The sequence below is a fragment of the Mya arenaria genome, chromosome 15, assembly GCF_026914265.1.
Source record: "Mya arenaria isolate MELC-2E11 chromosome 15, ASM2691426v1".
Taxonomy (NCBI): Eukaryota; Metazoa; Mollusca; class Bivalvia; order Myida; family Myidae; genus Mya; species Mya arenaria.
In genome coordinates this window covers 33,217,900-33,237,707 of record NC_069136.1, presented here as the reverse complement: position 1 = coordinate 33,237,707, position 19,808 = coordinate 33,217,900, and the positions used below count along the sequence as shown (strand labels likewise).

The window sequence follows — 19,808 nt, the reverse complement described above, 5'->3', positions numbered from 1 at the left end:
CCCTGGAGGTATATCAGGCCTCACCAATCCTTGATTGGGGGGGGGGGTCGAGAATTACCTGCTATCTATATCTATCTATATATACTACATGCCGACCCCGGGGGTGCTCATATACCCCAATTCATGTCAGAAGTCATACACGCCCAAGTGTCCATGAGTAGTCCTTGATTACATGTGCTCTTTGGTAAGGACGGGGCATGAATAAGAAGCTATTTTTTAAGCTATTTATTGTCTATCTACTTCACATAAACTCAGAAAAATACGACACGTTTTTCTCTGTACGACTGTACACCCTTTTCGATAATGTCAGCAACACACAGACTTTCTTCCTTCGTAACAAGTGGAGTAGTAGTTCCTGGAACCGAAATACGTTTGATTCTTTGGGTCGTAAGTCATGGACACACCATTGCCATTGTAATAATCATCGGACACTACCTTTGTTGTGTAAAACTTACGGATAATTGGCCCGTCAACCCAAAGATCATCCAAGTGAACTTTGCATTTATTGTGGTAGAAAAAACACATGAACAACATTTTTAAAACTAAATTAGCCAAATAAAAAACATGTTATATCTTAAACTCAAATATAATATTAAGAATTTATATTTGTCGGTTCCTTTATAAGTGGGCACTTCATGAATTATAAACTCTTACCATCCATTCAGACAACCTCCAGCGCGTTCTTCTAACGTAAAATCTGGTCTGACCCTGCATTATATACTCTTACCATCCATTCAGACAACCTCCAGCGCGTTCTTCTAACGTAAAATCTGGTCTGACCCTGCATTATATACTCTTACCATCCATTCAGACAACCTCCAGCGCGTTCCTCTAACGTAAAATTTGGTCTGACCCTGCATTATAAACTCTTACCATCCATTCATTCCACCCCAGCGCGTTCCTCTAAAGTAAAATCTGTTATCACCCTGCATTATAAACTCTTACCATCCATTCATTCCACCCCAGCGCGTTCCTCTAACGTAAAATCTGTTATCACCCTGCATTATAAAATCTAACCATCCATTCAGTCAACCTCCAGCGCGTTCCTCAAACGTAAAATCTGTTATCACCCTGCATTATAAAATCTCGCCATCCATTCAGTCAACCTCCAGCGCGTTCCTCTAACATAAAATCTGTTATCACCCTGCATTATAAACTCTTACCATCCATTCATTCCACCCCAGCGCGTTCCTCTAACGTAAAATCTGTTATCACCCTGCATTATAAAATCTAACCATCCATTCAGTCAACCTCCAGCGCGTTCCTCAAACGTAAAATCTGTTATCACCCTGCATTATAAAATCTAACCATCCATTCAGTCAACCTCCAGCGCGTTCCTCAAACGTAAAATCTGTTATCACCCTGCATTATAAAATCTTGCCATCCATTCAGTCAACCTCCAGCGCGTTCCTCTAACATAAAATCTGTTATCACCCTGCATTATAAACTCTTATCATCCATTCATTCCACCCCAGCGCGTTCCTCTAACGTAAAATCTGTTATCACCCTGCATTATAAAATCTAACCATCCATTCAGTCAACCTCCAGCGCGTTCCTCTAACGTAAAATCTGTTATCACCCTGCATTATAAAATCTAACCATCCATTCAGTCAACCTCCAGCGCGTTCCTCAAACGTAAAATCTGTTATCACCCTGCATTATAAAATCTAACCATCCATTCAGTCAACCTCCAGCGCGTTCCTCTAACGTAAAATCTGGTATCACCCTGCATTATAAAATCTAACCATCCATTCAGTCAACCTCCAGCGCGTTCCTCAAACGTAAAATCTGTTATCACCCTGCATTATAAAATCTTGCCATCCATTCAGTCAACCTCCAGCGCGTTCCTCAAACGTAAAATCTGGTATCACCCTGCATTATAAACTCTTACCATCCATTCAGTCAACCCCGAGCGCGTTCCTGTAACGTAAATCTGGTCTGACCCTGCGGCATAAACTCTGACCATCCATTCAGTCAACCCCTAGCGAGTTCCTCTAACGTAAATCTGGTCTGATCCTGCATTATAAACACTTACCATCCATTCATTCAACCCCAGCGCGTTCCTCTAACGTAAATCTGGTCTGACCCTGCGGCATAAACTCTTACCATCCATGCAGTTAATGAAATGGTCCAGCTCCGCAGCAAATGGTGCCTCAAACCTCTGTGGGAAGGAGTTAAAGAGTCGACGAGTGGAACCACCACTTTCCCCGTCTATAACTGTAGAAATCTCCCGGGGGTTCTCTGCCAGTGCCATACCGCCTGTGCCAAATACCTTAAATTTGGAACAGGTGATTTATTTGAAGTTAAATGGAAAAAAATATATGCGTTGTCGGCAGGATTCGAACCTGCGCGGGAAGATCCCAATGGATTTCTAGTCCATCGCCTTAACCACTCGGCCACGACAACTGCTTATATAACATTCATCGTCCTCATCATGATGAGATACACACCTTTATTGTCATTAAGTGTTGACATGAGGATATCTTTCGGTAATATATCAGTTCAGATAGTTTACTTCTCCAAATAATCAGTATCGACAACATGTTTTTAACGTCTTAGTTCACAGTTTAATGGTCATAGGTGTATAATAATATTACGATCGGAAATACCAGAATTGTTGCAGGGTATTTGAAAAACAGTACGTAATCGCGACCCTGTACGTATTGCATTTGTGTGCATTACGTCATCCAGGATGTGTATACGTTATTAAGGATATATAAAAACCCATATGATTCGTGTATGGATAAACAAAATATTAGCCTATATAAAAATATAATGGGTACGTGGCCACAAACTCTCGCGTTCAAAAAACGCCAAAATATCGCTAATATGATTTTATTTGTACACACATCATGCTTTTTAATCATTAAAGTCAACATGATAATGCATCTACATAAACAAAATGCAACCACCTTTACTCTGCATCTTTAAAGCTGCACTCTCACAGATATACCATTTGCAACAACTTTTTTTTTCTTGGAAAGAGCAAACCAGGGGTGCGTTTCAGATAGATTTTACGATCTGCCATTATCGTAAATTTACGATCGTAATAACGACCAACTTAACGATAATCATAAAGGCGTTTCAGAAACGTCTCGTAAACTCTCCGGTCGTACGTAAAAAATAACGATAAAGCACAGCGTTAAAGCGAGTGGCCCAGTCTGAAGTGAAATGACGTTACGTCACTTTGACCGATGGACTTAAGAAACTCGTACGACGGTTTGGGCGAGTCTCTGGTCGTAGTTTTGATGACCTGTAATTTCCCCAAGGTTCCATTGTCGATAGCAGACTTCACGTCTCGATACGAATCGTCAAAACGTCTGCAAAATGTTAAAAATATATCGTTTGAGAGTGTGTGAATATAATATTAGCATATAGCATTTTAAGTCAACTCTAGATGCTATGGCATTCGAACACTGTGACCCTGGAGGTCGTGGATGCCATCAGGAGTTCGAAAGGCAAGATTTTTCCGAGGAATATCTTAACAGTAAGGTGCAGTTTTACTGCTGAAAATATATCCTAAAGAGCAAAGAGGTGTGTAGGGTTCTTGACGGAACTACCCCCTCCCCCGCCCCGGGCTAGGACGGGTTCTGCAGACTGGGTACAACTTTAGTAACCGGTACCAGACCAATACAGCGAAACCATCTAATGTGTAGTGTTTTCCGTTTGTTTTACGTTAGCCTTGTCACCTAATGCTTGTTGAATTGAATGAATAAGGTGTTTCTTCTTCATGTGATTTTTCATAAATGATGTTCCCAGAAGCTCATGGAAAAAGAAGAGATGACATTGCTCGTCTGAGCATATGACAAATGATAGAACACTTTAATACCGTACTTGTTTCATACGACATGGTTACTACTATTTGTCGTGTTGAAATCATAAGCGGATTGAGGTTGTGGCTCCCCCCGCCCGACACCCCCACCCTCACCCCTAAAATCGTGGAAGTGTCCTTTTAATCTCAATATCGGAGATAAAAAAGTACTAGTATTCAAAATATGCTCGAAATGCGCCATCTCGGACTATAAATTGTCAGAATGTTCATGAGGGAGTACCGTATATTCCTAAGCATACAAGCGCTTTCTTAATTCACGGCCTCTAAACGCCAGCTCCAGCACTTTACGGTGGTGCAAAGAAAACACCATATTGCTATGCAATCAGATCTCAAAATATGCACAAATCCGATTCAGAAGAAAAGCTCCTGGCACCACAGTTTGCACAATTTTGAAACGAAATAGTAACCAGCCTACAGTAGAAGTGTTCTTACACGGTACCACATTCTCCGATTTTCGAAATATGTAGGTTAAATAAAATTATCAATCAAATAAAATATAAATCATACGCACGTTTGTTCATGTAAACATAGGGCACAGCTCCACCACGGAAGTGTCGACAGCTCTTTTTCTTTGCACCACTGTAAAGTGGTGCAGCTGGCGTTTAGAGGCCGTGTAATTACTTCTTACTAAAATGTTGATTTGAATAAAAACACCAAAATCACCTAGTAAATCCTGTGAGGAAAGTCCTTCCGGTATTTTCGGCCGTCTCGTAACACAGCCGAATGTCGGACACAGACTCGCCCGCTGGCTTCTCCGTAAACACGTCCTTGCCTCGAAATAAAAGTGCTTTCCTATTTGCGTTCTGATGCATATGATATAACTGGTTAGTTTAACATATACAGAAATTGTTTAATTAAGTAAGCTGTATAGACTTAATCTAGAAAATAGAGCCATGTGGTACGCAATGAATATATAAAAAATATGCTATGCGGATTGTACGAAATAGACAGTATGTCCTATAGTATGTACGAATAAACAGAAGTATGCTCTGCGATTTTTACGAAATAGACAGTATGTCCTGCAGTATGTACGAAATTGACAGTATGTCCTTTGGGTTGAACGAATAAACCGTATCCGATGCGGTTTGTATTAAGTAAAAAGGTATATCATGCGGTAGGTATACAGTATATTCCCAGACACTCGTACGAAATAATCAGTATATGCCCTGATGCTCGTACGAATTAAACAGTATAATTATGCCTTAATGCTCATACGAAATAAACAGTATATGCCCTGATGCTTGTACGAAATAAATAGTATATGCACTGATGCTCGTACGAAATAAACAGTATATGCCCTGATGCTTGTACGAAATAAACAGTATATGTCCTGATGCTCGTACGAAATAAACAGTTTATGCCCTGATGCTCGTACGAAATAATCAGTATATGCCCTGATGCTCGTACGAATTAAAGAGTATAATTATGCCTTGATGCTCATACGAAATAAACAGTATATGCCCTGATGCTCGTACGAAATAAACAGTATATGCCCTGATGCTCGTACGAAATAAACAGTATATGCCCTGATGCTCGTACGAAATAATCAGTATATGCCCTGATGCTCGTACGAATTATACAGTATATGCCTTGATGCTCATACGAAATAAACAGTATATGCCCTAATGCTCGTACGAATTAAACAGTATATGCCTTGATGCTTGTACGAAATAAACAGTATACGCCCTGATGCTCGTACGAATTAATCAGTATAGGCCTTGATGCTCATACGAAATAAACAGTATATGCCCTGATGCTCATACGAATTAAACAGTATATGCCCAGACACTCGCACGAAATAAACAGTACATGCCCTGATGCTCGTACAAATTAAACAGTATATGCCCTGATGCTCTACGAATTAAACAGTATATGCCCAGACACTCGCACGAATTAAACAGTATATGCCCTGATGCTCGTCCGAATTAAACAGTATATGCATTGATGCTTGTACGAATTAAACAGTATATGCCCAGACACTCGCACGAAATAAACAGTATATGCCCTGAGGCTCGTACGAATTAAACAGTATATGCTCTGAGGCTCGTAGGAAATAAACATAAAATGCCATGAGGTTGGTATGATATACGAAGTAAACAGCAAGTTGCGTGGTTGGATGAACTATTGGTATAACTGTCGTTAATATGAATACTTTTCCAAAGCATGAAGTTTACCATGTTTGAGGCTCTGGACGATGTACTCTGTATGTGTGCTGGTGGGTGACACGACCACAACGGCGTCGAGGCTGTATGGAATATACGAACTCAATTGAAATATAAGGTTTTAATTCAAAACGTACTTGTTCTAAACACTAGAACCTCGAGTTTCTACTTTAATATCGTCCAGTATCAAATGTTTTATAGGGTCTTCCATTTTCCCCTTTAATAGTATATTTATTTTTTATCAAGTTCGGTAAAAAGTCCCTTTACCTATCATGTCGGAAAGATGGGAAGTTCCGACATAGGTAGAACTCGTCCATCACGCCATGTACCCGCCAATAGATTAAACAAATTTAAAGGCAGAAATATCCCAACCACAGATAACTCATTTGACATTTAATCCTTCAAAAGCCTGTCCATTACTTCCTTTATGGACATACAAATTGATGATTTAAGTCGGCAATAATATAACAAATGATAGATCATTCTACATTTTATCCGACATTATTTGTCCATCTCCATGAACGAGAAAAAGGAAGTGTTTTTTCGAGGTAGAACTCGTTCTTGATTTTCCTATACCCGAAACATAATCATTTTACCATATAGGTTACACACCACCATTGTCATTTCCTCTATAATTCAAAGTGAAATGATTATTTTTAGACAACATTTAAAGGCATTTCGAGCGAATGCAGACTATGATAAACATATATATTCTTAAAGTACAAGCTTTAAATTATCTTTTAAGCCAATAAAAGGGGGGGGGGGGTCAAGTTATTCCTAAGAAAAATCTCTCCACTTGAAAAACAAACTCTAAAAATTGCACAGTCCGCCATGACAGTTCTTCCAAAATGACCTTTCAACTATAGGGCAGCAGTTTATGCTTAAATCTCTATTCTAAATGATAAATCAAGCAATAATAGATACTCAAGGTATAAAAGTTTCAGGAATAATTATATTTTTGATTTACAGTGTATTGAGCATGTGAAAACATGTCTATCAGTCATAAAAAACTTCTTTTTTTATTGAGAATTATCCACACAATGGAAGCACATATGACGCAATGGTGACGTCATACCTATATAGATCATCCTACCTTTTATCCTACAAACGTCTGTCCCTCTCCGTGGATGAGAAAAAAAGAGTGTTTCCTTCGAGGTAGAACTCGTCTTTCAATTTCCTGTACCCGAAAGATAATCATTTTACCATCGATAGATCATCCAACCTTTTATCCTACAAACGTCTGTCCCTCTCCGTGGAGGAGAAAGAAGAGTGTTTCCTTCGAGGTAGAACTCATCCTTCATTTTCCTGTACCCGAAAGAATTTAATTTTACCATAGATAAGTCATTTTACCTTTTATCCGACAAAAGTCTGTCTCTCTCCGAGGAGGGGAAGAAAGGAGTGTTTCCATCGAGGTAGAACTCGTCCTTCACTTCCTGTATTCGCCTCATATCGTTTTCCACAATCCATTTCAAGTCCAGACGACGGTTGCTCAGAATGTTTTTAAGATGGACGCCTGAAATTAAATACATGATTGCAAATGTTTAATGGTGTATTAGGCCACAAGGGCAGTGTAATTGTTCGGGGTAACTTTACTTCTTTCGATGCAGTATATAAAGTCGGATATTATAAACAATAGCGCCACGGAGCCAACGCCAACGTTCGTCTGTTTTTGCTGTCAAATCGAGTAAGAGGGATAACCCAACATTTATTGAAAACCAGAGATATGAGACTTATTATACATGTAAGTATAGTCTCTGGGAATCTATGTAACAATTTCCTGGGACTATCTTGAATGGTTTTTTAGTTATGACCGAGGTTAAAGTTTTCAGTGTCCACTACGACACACAACCGCTATCACAAAACCTTGACTTTTTTCGGAAAACAGAGAATCTAAAAAAGGTTCCTACCTGCAATCCGCCCACAACCAAACAGGCCAACGTTGTAGCGTTTTCTTTGGTTTGAACCTTGTGTAACGTATGTGCGTCGACCCAGTGTCTGTAATAAACACCTCATAAATCATGTTGTTTTGCCTTTTCAAATCATTGTAAGTGATACATGTAAAAACTATATTGATACATTTTGGATTGAGTTGGAGGTTAAATACTCCTTAACAAGTTTAATTCCTTGCTTGCTGTGCGCATACCCCTCCGTCTGTACGTCTGTCTGGCTTTTTGCGTGCCTATCTATCCATTCGCCAATATGGCTTGCTGCGTGTCTACCTTTCCGTCCGTACGTCTGTCTGGCTTGCTTCGTGCCTACCTTTCCGTCTGTACGTCTGTCTGAACTGCTGCCTGTTTACCTCTCCGTCTGTCTGACTTTCTTCGTGTCTACCTATCCGCCAGTACGTCTGTCTGGCTTGCTGCGTGTCTACCTATCCGCCAGTACGTCTGTCTGGCTTGCTGTGTGCCTACCTATCCGTCCGTCTGGCTTGCTGTGTGCCTACCTATCCGTCCGTCTGGCTTGCTGTGGGCCTACATATCCGTCCGTCTGACTTGATGTGGGCCTACCTATCCGTCCGTCTGGCTTGCTGTAGGCCTACCTATCCGTCCGTCTGGCTTGCTGTGGGCCTACCTATCCGTCCGTCTGGCTTGCTGTGGGCCTACCTATCCGAACGTATGTCTGTCTGGCTTGCTGTGGGCCTACCTATCCGTCCGTCTGACTTGATGTGGGCCTACCTATCCGTCCGTCTGGCTTGCTGTGGGCCTACCTATCCGAACGTACGTCAGTCTGGCTTGCTGTGGGCCTACCTATCCGTCCGTCCGTCTGTCTGGCCTGCTGTGGGCCTACCTATCCGAACGTACGTCTGTCTGGCTTGCTGTGGGCCTACCTATCCGTCCGTCTGACTTGTTGTGGGCCTACCTATCCGTCCGTCTGGCTTGCTGTGGGCCTACCTATCCGAACGTACGTCTTTCTGGCTTGCTGTGGGCCTACCTATCCGAACGTACGTCTGTCTGGCTTGCTGTGGGCCTACCTATCAGTCCGTCTGACTTGCTGAGGGCCTACCTATCCGTCCGTCTGGCTTGCTGTGGGCCTACCTATCAGTCCGTCTGACTGGCTTTTGGCCTACCTATCCGTCCGTCTGGCTTGCTGTGGGCCTACATATCCGTCTGTCTGGCTTGCTGTGGGCCTACCTATCCGTCCGTCTGGCTTGCTGTGGGCCTACCTATCCGTCCGTCTGGCTTGCTGTGGGCCTACCTATCCGTCCGTCTGGCTTGCTGTGGGCCTACCTATCCGTCTGTCTGGCTTGCTGTGGGCCTACCTATCCGTCTGTCTGGTTTGCTGTGTGCCTACCTATCCGCCCGTCTGGCTTGCTGTGGGCCTACTTATCCGAACGTACGTCTGTCTGGCTTGCTGTGGGCCTACCTATCCGTCCGTCTGTCTAAGTGTTCAACTGTCCGTCAGCCTTTAGTTATTATGACTGCAAATATTCTACAGATATCTAAGTTATAAGGCATACTAACACAATTTACTTCCGACTGTGCGCTGTAAATTGCTCCAGAAAACAGTAAATTATGGGTATTCCATTTTGATCCAGTAAATTTAAGACATCTCCGAAACAACATCATATATTATTCAACGTCTAAACCAATCTTAAAGCTCTATTTAACTTAAATATAATCGGGCGCGCACTTATCTCTGAAATGAAGTTTGCTTAGGGAAGAATATTTGCAAATAAACTTTAATAAAATGATAAGACAAATATGCACATGGACATGAATGCACCTTACTGATAGTGGTCAATAAGTGGTTTTAAATGAGTTCACATCCAGGCCAAAATATGGAGGCTCTTCACTTTCGTTAAAGCAGCACGCTCTGTTCTGGCCAGTATATTTGTCTATATAACAAAAACAGAAATAAATAGCAGGTTAAATACGACCGAAAGAAGGCTTATAATTACCAAACTAAATGATTCCAAAGACTGTCTCCACAAAGTATAGCTGTGTTTGACGTAAGTATGTTAAAAGGCGAAATAGTAACAATACACATTCAAATTCCAAGACTAGTGTAACTGATTCGCCCCCCCCCCCCCCGAAAGTTCGAAAGTTAATGTTTTATAGCTAAAAGCGTTTCTAACGCTATAAGAAAAAAAATAAACGTCAATATGAAAACCTGCGATCTATTTTTTGTCAGCAGTCTTATATCTCTGATCTCCAGATATTTACGCAAGCATTTAATGATTCTAAGAGAATAAATAAAATAAAAATGTCAAAACGGTCAATCTGTTAGAGTGCAGCTTTAAGTTGAAGGAAATTTTGATTGTTTGAATTCAGTTCCAATCATTTAAAATTCACATTGGACCAACACGTTATAAAGGCAAACACTATGAACATTGGGTCGACACGTTATAAAGGCAAACACTCTGAACATTGGGTCGACACGTTTTAAAGGCAAAAACTCTGAACATTGGACCAACACGTTATAAAGGCAAACACTCTGAACATTGGGTCGACACGTTTTAAAGGCAATCATTCTGAACATTGGGTCGACACGTTTTAAAGGCAAAAACTCTGAACATTGGGTCGACACGTTTTAAAGGCAATCACTCTGAACATTGGGTCGACACGTTTTAAAGGCAAAAACTCTGAACATTGGACCAACACGTTATAAAGGCAAACACTCTGAACATTGGGTCGACACGTTTTAAAGGCAATCTCTGAACATTGGGCCAACACGTTATAATGGCAAACACTCTGAACATTGGGCAGGCACGTTATAATGGCAAACATTCTGAACATTGGGCCAGCACGTTTTAAAGGCAAAAACTCTGAACATTGGACCAACACGTTATAAAGGCAAACACTATGAACATTGGACCAACACGTTATAAAGGCAAACACTCTGAACATTGGGTCGACACGTTTTAAAGGCAAACACTCTGAACATTTGACCAACACGTTTTAAAGGCAATCACTCTGAACATTGGGTCGACACGTTTTAAAGGCAAACACTCTGAACATTTGACCAACACGTTTTAAAGGCAAAAACTCTGAACATTGGACCAACACGTTTTAAAGGCAATCACTCTGAACATTGGGTCGACACGTTTTAAAGGCAAAAACTCTGAACATTGATCCAACACGTTATAAAGGCAAACACTCTGAACATTGGACCAACACGTTATAAAGGCAAACACTCTGAACATTGGGTCGACACGTTATAAAGGCAAACACTCTGAACATTGGACCAACACGTTATAAAGGCAAACACTCTGAACATTGGGTCGACACGTTTTAAAGGCAATCTCTGAACATTGGGCCAACACGTTATAATGGCAAACACTCTGAACATTGGGCCGGCACGTTATAATGGCAAACACTCTGAACATTGGGCCGGCACGTTATAATGGCAAACACTCTGAACATTGGGCCGGCACGTTATAATGGCAAACACTCTGAACATTGGGCCGGCACGTTATAAAGGCAAACACTCTGAACATTGGGCCGGTACGTTATAATGGCAAACACTCTGAACATTGGGCCGGCACGTTATAAAGGCAAACACTCTGAACATTGGGCCGACACGTTTTAAAGGCAAACACTCTGAACATTGGGCCGACACGTTTTAAAGGCAAACACTCTGAACATTGGGCCGGTACGTTATAAAGGCAAACACTCTGAACATTGGGCCGGTACGTTATAAAGGCAAACACTCTGAACATTGGGCCGGTACGTTATAAAGGCAAACACTCTGAACATTGGGCCGGTACGTTATAATGGCAAACACTCTGAACATTGGGCCGGCACGTTATAATGGCAAACACTCTGAACATTGGGCCGGCACGTTATAATGGCAAACACTCTGAACATTGGGCCGGCACGTTTTAAAGGCAAACACTCTGAACATTGGGTCGACACGTTTTAAAGGCAAACACTCTGAACATTGGGCCGACACGTTTTAAAGGCAAACACTCTGAACATTGGGTCGACACGTTTTAAAGGCAAACACTCTGAACATTGGGCCGGCATGTTATAAAGGCAAACACTCTGAACATTGGGTCGACACGTTTTAAAGGCAAACACTCTGAACATTGGGTCGACACGTTTTATAGGCAAACACTATGAACATTGGGCCGGCAAGTTATAAAGGCAAACACTCTGAACATTGGGCCGACACGTTTTAAAGGCAAACACTCTGAACATTGGGTCGACACGTTTTAAAGGCAAACACTCTGAACATTGGGCCGGCACGTTATAATGGCAAACACTCTGAACATTGGACCAACACGTTTTAAAGGCAAACACTCTGAACATTGGACCAACACGTTATAAAGGCAAACACTCTGAACATTGGGCCGACACGTTTTAAAGGCAAACACTCTGAACATTGGACCGGCACGTTATAATGGCAAACACTCTGAACATTGGGCCGGCACGTTATAAAGGCAAACACTCTGAACATTGGGCCGACACGTTTTAAAGGCAAACACTCTGAACATTGGGTCGACACGTTTTAAAGGCAATCTCTGAACATTGGGCCGGCACGTTATAAAGGCAAACACTCTGAACATTGGGCCAACACGTTTTAAAGGCAAACACTCTGAACAGACCGGCACGTTATAATGGCAAACACTCTGAGTATTGGGCCGGCACGTTATAAAGGCAAACACTCTGAACATTGGGCCGACACGTTTTAAAGGCAAACACTCTGAACATTGGGTCGACACGTTATAAAGGCAAACACTCTGAACATTGGGCCGGCACGTTATAAAGGCAAACACTCTGAACATTGGACCGACACGTTATAAAGGCAAACACTCTGAACATTGGACCGACACGTTTTAAAGGCAAACACTCTGAACATTGGGCCGACACGTTTTTAAGGCAAACACTCTGAACATTGGACCAACACGTTATAATGGCAAACACTCTGAACATTGGTCCAACACGTTTTAAAGGCAAACACTCTGAACATTGGTCCAACACGTTTTAAAGGCAAACACTCTGAACATTGTCCAACACGTTTTAAAGGCAAACACTATGAATATTGGATCAACACGTTTTAAAGGCAAACACTCTGAACATTGGGCCGACACGTTATAAAGGCAAACACTCTGAACATTGGACCGACACGTTTTTAAGGCAAACACTCTGAACATTGGGCCGACACGTTTTAAAGGCAAACACTCTGAACATTGATCCAAAACGTTTTAAGACACATCGTCTGAAAATTAAACCAACACGTTCAAAAGGTAGACATTTAGAAAATTGGACCAGCACGTTTAAAGGCAAACAAACTGAACATTTCTCCAACAAGTTATAAAGGCAAACTCAGTGAACATTGGTCGAACACGTTATAAAGGCAAACAATCTGAACATTGGACCAGCACGAATTAAAGGCAAATACTATGAACATTTGTCCAACACGTTTTAAAGACAAGCAATTTAAACATTGGTCCAACAGGCATTTAAGGCACACACATTGAACAGTTGTCAAACACTTTAGTCAGACACTCCCTTCATTGGTTAGACACGTTTTAAGGCACACACTACGAGCATTGGTTCAACACATTTTAAAGCCACATACTCTGAACATTGGTCCAACCTCTTTAAAAGGCACACACAGAACATTGGTGCAACACGTTTTAAATTTACACTTTAAGAATACTATTTGAAAAGGTTTTACATTCACGCATCTGAGCGTTGGACCAACATGTTTTAAAGAAACACACTCTAAATATTGGTCAATCAGGTTTAAAACTCACACAATTTGAACATTGGAATAACACATACACACCGTCTAAATATTGGTCCAACACCTTTACTTTTACATGCACACAATTAGAACAACATTGGCTTAAACACTTTTTAAAGGTACACAATCTTAACAGTGTTCCCATATAATATAAATGTATGACATTATCAATTTGACATAATCAAAAATGTTCACAAACTCAACATTAATCCAACAAGTTTTAACGGCACATAATCTTACGTTAGTCTAACAGATTTTAAAGGCACACAATCTGAGAAATGTTCCAACACATTTTAGAGGTAACAATGAAAACATTTATCCAACAAGTTTTAAAGGCACACAATTTGAATAATATCCAGCATGTCAACAAGACAAAGAATCTGAACATTGGTTCAATTCGCTTTGAAAGAAACAATCTAACGTTGGTTAAACACGTTTTAAAGGCAACAATCTGAACATTGGTCCAGCACTTGTTAAATAGTTAAAATGTTTTCTTTTCTAAAATGGACTAATTATAAATGACATTGATGACATTTAATGACGTTAATGTTAACACACGTTAGCACTTCAAAAATGACAGTTTCAAAGGTTGCAGCAATAGGGTCTGTGTTTGAGTGGCACGTTTTAGTCAGCTATAATCTACACTATTTAGAGCAACAGCTCATACTATATGGCTAGTATTGAATACCTCGACTATTGATTATCGATTTGAACAATGTGAATACAAGGAAGTGATCTATTAATATTCATACAAATGTAGAACAGAAACCAATATGAAGTAATTAAGAAAATCAGACTAAAATGGGATGTATTTTTCCTCAACCGGGTAAGAAACTTATCGTTGATTTTTTTTGTTGTTCATAATATTTATTTAACAAAGATCGGTCTCAATATACAAAGAGGAATTGTCTAGTGATTTTTATGAAGTATACTGGATGTATGACTCACTATTTTCAAGAACCAGGCAATCCGTTTTGATACACACTTACTCAATTAACCTATTAAACTATTTTATGTTTAATTCGTGTTGATTAAAAGACATATTCCAAGGTTGCTTAACACTTTTCAGCAGGAAAAGACCTCAATTTATCCGTTAAAAGAGATCAGCCAAAAGGAAGTAAGTTAGCTTATTTAGCTTCTGTAGTTCATATATTAGAACGTGATAATAATTACATGTATGAAACGATTTTTTATTTAAAAAAGGCAACTTACATTGTTAACTGAGTCAATTGGATCTTAACATAAACGCTTACATCAATACAATTTATTTTGTATTGTTTTTTTTTTCAAAATACTTGTTTGTCTTACTAGAGGGAGTAACCGCAGGATCAGAATCTAGGACACCAGCTTCACCCGAGCCAAATCCTGGCCCTACAGTAGTGTCACCGACAACAAATCCCGCTCCCTTCTCGATGACTGTGACCTCAGACACAACACAGCCCCTCCCGCCCCCTAATTTACGGAAATGAAATCATTGGACTTATTTCTTCTACAGTGTATCCAGATACAATACAACTGAAAGTGTCTCCTGTCAATTTATTAATGGCAAATATGAAAAACATAATTTTCTACAACTCCAAATATAACAAAATGAATGTGTCTCAAAGTTTGAAATAAAATTAAGGAAGAACAAAACATTAACTCAAGATACAGCACTATGAAAATGGTTCCCGCTCTTCTTTTACTGAAAAGTTGGGGAAGCTTTATATAAAACATAAAATGTTTCCATATACGATACAACGAATGTCTTCATAATGGAAATGACGTGTTTTTCTTCAATATTTACTCCCGATAATCAAAATGAAGATGTCCTCCTACTTTACGGAAAATGTTATGGAACCCTTCTCTACAACAGTGATTCCAAATACTTGTACACAGTAACTAACGGAAACAAATATGGAATCCTCTCCCTATGACAATGACTCAAGATACACTATGAAAGTGTTTCCCGTCTCCTTATTTACGGGGAAAATAACGGATATTTTTCTCTATAACAGTGACTTCAGATACAACACAAAGTTATCGTTGTCAATAATGCATGCTACCTGACAGGGTACACATTCATAAAGGAAAATTGGACAATTAATTTTAAACCACCATGTTATAACTGTATATCAAAAAAGGATTAGGGTTTGATCGGACGTCACTTGATCACTGTTTTATAGATATGTGCATATCTTATTTTTAACATTTTCCAGCATTATTTATGTTTTTGAACACTACATGAACTGCATAGTGTATTGCTTGATTAACAGCACATAAGAAATTCAAACTTATTCGTTAACGGAAGGAATATGGCTTAAAGAACTTACACTTGAATTTACTATAATTCTGGCAACAAGCCAAAATTGATATTCCTTCTCCACCGTATTCCTATTGCATGATACACATATTTACCGATTTTATTTCATAAGGGGCGCACATTTTCCCTCATATACACCCTTTGAAGGCACACCATAACTACCATCTCATTGGAAAGTTTTGACCATCTACAAGTCCTTACAGTTATATCTATTGAGTTGTAAAATGGATGGTGTACGCCTCTCTCTTAAGAGATTTGAGCCATGGCAATGAAGTTATATTGGCCTCTGGTATTGGACACCTCGGTACTGGTTACTAACCATGCAGGAATCTACCTGACAGTGGTTTATATTAGTCTATGTATGGCTCGTAATTTTGTGGAAATAAATCTGTCCTTAAACTGAGGAGGAAACAATCTACCATGGGCATTTTGTTGGACATTCCACCTTTTATAGCTATTTGTTGTGAACGATATAATGATAAAAATACGGATTTTATGGACTATTAAATTAAGCAAGGTTTCAAAATAAATCATGTTTCCAAGAAAATAACACATATTATGCAAGTCAATATCGACTTGTTTCAGAGACCCACACATCTAATGCGCACCGAAGAGACCTCAGGTTGGGTGCTCAGAGCCTGTTCCCTCTGGCGATAACTTAATACGAAAAGCGAAACGGTACACTCAAACTGGTGCTTCAGTTCAAGACGAGACAAATAAAAAAAACTTATGCACGCATGAAGCAAAAAAGATTAAATGATGAATTCTACTGGTATTCTAGTAACACAAATTATTCAAACCACCTTACCTCTGTCTATTTCAGGCATGTCACTGGCACCAAACTTATTCATTGGTTGGCCTTAATTAGGGAAGTAAAAGAATGGTTTCATATTCATGTAGGAAACACTCAGCGTAATGTTTAATAATTATAATCTTTATTGGAGCATTTAGCAGTCTTAGTCGACAACAATTTCACTATAGTCCGGCAGCCAAATGGGGTATCTTAGCTAAACCTTGAATGACGGTGTATAGAAAATGTTTTTGCACATTGTGATAGTCTAGACCTTAGTGTACACGAATCCGATGACCTCGTGCCACCTTTGGTGTTGTTTTTGCATTTTGAGATGGTGGCCATTCTGACTGCACGTTGGGTACCCAACATCCACTCAGACACACCAATGTGTGAATATCGCTCGCTCACTTATACAAAGTAACGATGAAAAAGGCGATAACATGTTGCATAGAATCGTTGGCCATGATGAAAATTGGATTCGATGGAATGCCAATACCGGTTTAATTCCGCCGATGTCATAACTGTCCCGAGATAATGATGATAACTGCATAATTTATGACGTTCGCGGCGTATTTACATCACATCGGGTACCGCCGATGTTTTTATGACAATATTTCGTCCAGCATCACGCCGCAGAACTGACTGACAGTACACCGCTCATTTTGCACGACAATGCGTTCTCTCACAAAATTAAGGTTGTAAAGGAGCTACTAGGGGGATATGGTTCGGAATCGCTTGATCATCCTCCGTACTCCGTACTTTCTCCCCCTAATCTCGATGTGTTTCCAAATTGAAAGAACCACTTCGTGGAATACGTTATAATAGTTTAGATGGACGGTAGTGAACGGGGAAATCCGACGTATTAAATTCAGTTGTCTAGCAACCGGTATCCAAGCATTGCAAAGAAGATGGAATTCAGTCATTCGCTCCAAGGGAGAATACTTTGAGGGATTTTATATAAGTAGGTTTTCTGTTTATCTAATAATATGAAATAAGGCATTGCCTTGGACGGGCTCTAGGAATGTTATCAACTACAAAAACTGCTTATGCCGCACAATTTTTCCCAGGTAAACAAGAGTTAAAGGCAAAATTGATTTTATAGGACATACCACGACTATGACTATGATTAACAAGATCATTTATGTGCATCACAAGTAAGGTGAAGGCAATGCAAAAGAAATTGAATATTTTAATGGTTGAGAATACTCATAAATACAAACACAATACATTTACTGATTACCCAAAACTGAATATCATACAAGCACGTAATATTACAAAATAATGATTCCTACTTTAAACATAACAAGGTAAATAAAACAGATTGAGTTTGGTTAAAATAAATTATCACAGGCTCTATAATTATCTGACAATCAACCTGTACTTAACTATTTTAATATGTAAAACAGCACTGTGTATATATTTTAGATTTTTAAGCTTCTGCAAATAACCCGGAAAAATGGTTTGACCCCCTCAGAAGTTTGAAATGAGTATTAATACCCTGTAGTTGACGTTGTTAACGCCATTCAATCACTGAATATAACAATGTATGCAAAAAGAATAAACATATTTAATTATTTAAAGTATGAGACTTTAAACTGAATTATTAGCTTATCCAGTTTAATACTATATCTTTTGAAATAGCAATGCAAGATGGGCTGTTGTGTGCATATACAGTCCTACAGTTTATGCCAGGTTTCTTGATTTTGGTCCATTTTCGAAGCCTCACTTCACAGCTAGGTGTTTATTATGCATGTTATTGAGATAACCAATTTCTGTCAGCAGGGGCCCATCAACCACTCTTCCCTGGTCAGTTTGGGGGTCAGAAGGATATACAACTTCAGTATGATTTCTGCACAAAAATTCATGATGACTATGAAAAATCAATTTATATCATTTACTTTAGTTTTAAACTATTCATGAAAATGAAAAAAACACACCATAATCATTGATTCCATAGTAAAGAAATGAAACATTGAAGTACATAAAAGAAAAATATTCAGTCTTATCGTTTGATTTAATTTCGAACGGAATAACTTTATACATGGGATTTTTATTTATACTTTTCATTAAGATAACGTAATCTGTCTACTTACTACAAAAGTATCAATATCAACCCAAACATACTCAATGACATGTACAGTTGAGTGAAATGGATATTTAGGTTTTATAAAATGTATAAGTTATGTATTACATGTATAGCTAACAGTGTAAATCATGCAGTTATAATAAAGTTTGTTATATATGGTTTTATGTAAAGAATAGTTTTTTCGCCTTTTTCACAACAACTTTCTTTTGCTGCATTTTTGCAACAAGAAAAGAATACTGCTAACTTGATGCATTGCTATTTTTCACTTTACGATGATTACGCGTAATTAAACATTAAATCATAGCAACATTATCCAATTGCAAACAGTCTCATAATTATAAAGTGTCAAGTTTGTAAACTCTGAAGTCATCACTTGGATTGAGGTTCGTATGTTTTCCTGTGAAATACTTTTTTGATTAAATTATAATAACTCTGGTTTTACTAAGTGCAGTGGGAAAAGAAACCCCAGATGCAAAACATCATTACCTAAATAGCGCCCGAGGGTCTGGACTTCAGGTGGTATAATCGAGTTCTAAGTGACACAAGTTGGCATATCACCTACAGACGGAATCACAGACGACCAAGGGCTAATCTATATCCCCCCCCCCATTTTATTGGTGCATAAGATGTTATATTAAAAGAAATGTAATATTTTAACCATTTGCCAAGAAATAAGATCATATTTTGATGTACTTAGGTATTCTTATTAGTTATAACACAGCTTACAACTTATTTTTTTTAATCTGAGCACTATATTACCTTGATGTTGAAGCTTAACTTTCATAGGTTTCTATTGATACATTGACATTGTGGTCTTTGCTAAAATGCATTTCAGAAAACATCATTGCCCACTTTTCATGTGAATTATATAAGCCCTCTTTGTGTTTGTGTATCTTCGTTTATGTAATTTTCTAGAAAGTTCATTTCCTAAAATGTAGCTT

The 19,808-nt window shown here is 39.2% G+C and overlaps 1 protein-coding gene, 1 long non-coding RNA gene and 1 other non-coding gene across 3 annotated transcripts; 1 reads left to right on the top strand and 2 right to left on the bottom strand.

The window, feature by feature from the left end:
* Positions 1 to 212: 212 nt before the first annotated feature.
* LOC128219293 (myo-inositol 2-dehydrogenase-like) lies at positions 213 to 9,611 on the bottom strand. The gene is made up of 9 exons (XM_052927104.1): positions 9,456 to 9,611; positions 7,902 to 7,989; positions 7,345 to 7,507; positions 6,007 to 6,077; positions 4,496 to 4,604; positions 3,157 to 3,320; positions 2,419 to 2,483; positions 2,107 to 2,272; positions 213 to 355 (listed from the first exon to the last, which is right to left on the bottom strand). The coding sequence occupies exons 1-9, from the start codon at positions 9,558 to 9,560 to the stop codon at positions 252 to 254; spliced, it is 1,035 nt and encodes a 344-aa protein (XP_052783064.1). The 5' UTR covers positions 9,561 to 9,611; the 3' UTR covers positions 213 to 251.
* Trnas-aga (transfer RNA serine (anticodon AGA)) lies at positions 2,325 to 2,406 on the bottom strand. Its single transcript has one exon. It is a non-coding gene; the product is annotated as a tRNA-Ser (tRNA).
* Positions 9,612 to 14,411: 4,800 nt separating the features above from the next.
* Positions 14,412 to 16,834, top strand: LOC128219651 (uncharacterized). Its single transcript, XR_008258612.1, has 3 exons — positions 14,412 to 14,512; positions 14,756 to 14,803; positions 14,998 to 16,834. It is a non-coding gene; the product is annotated as an uncharacterized LOC128219651 (long non-coding RNA).
* Positions 16,835 to 19,808: the final 2,974 nt, after the last annotated feature.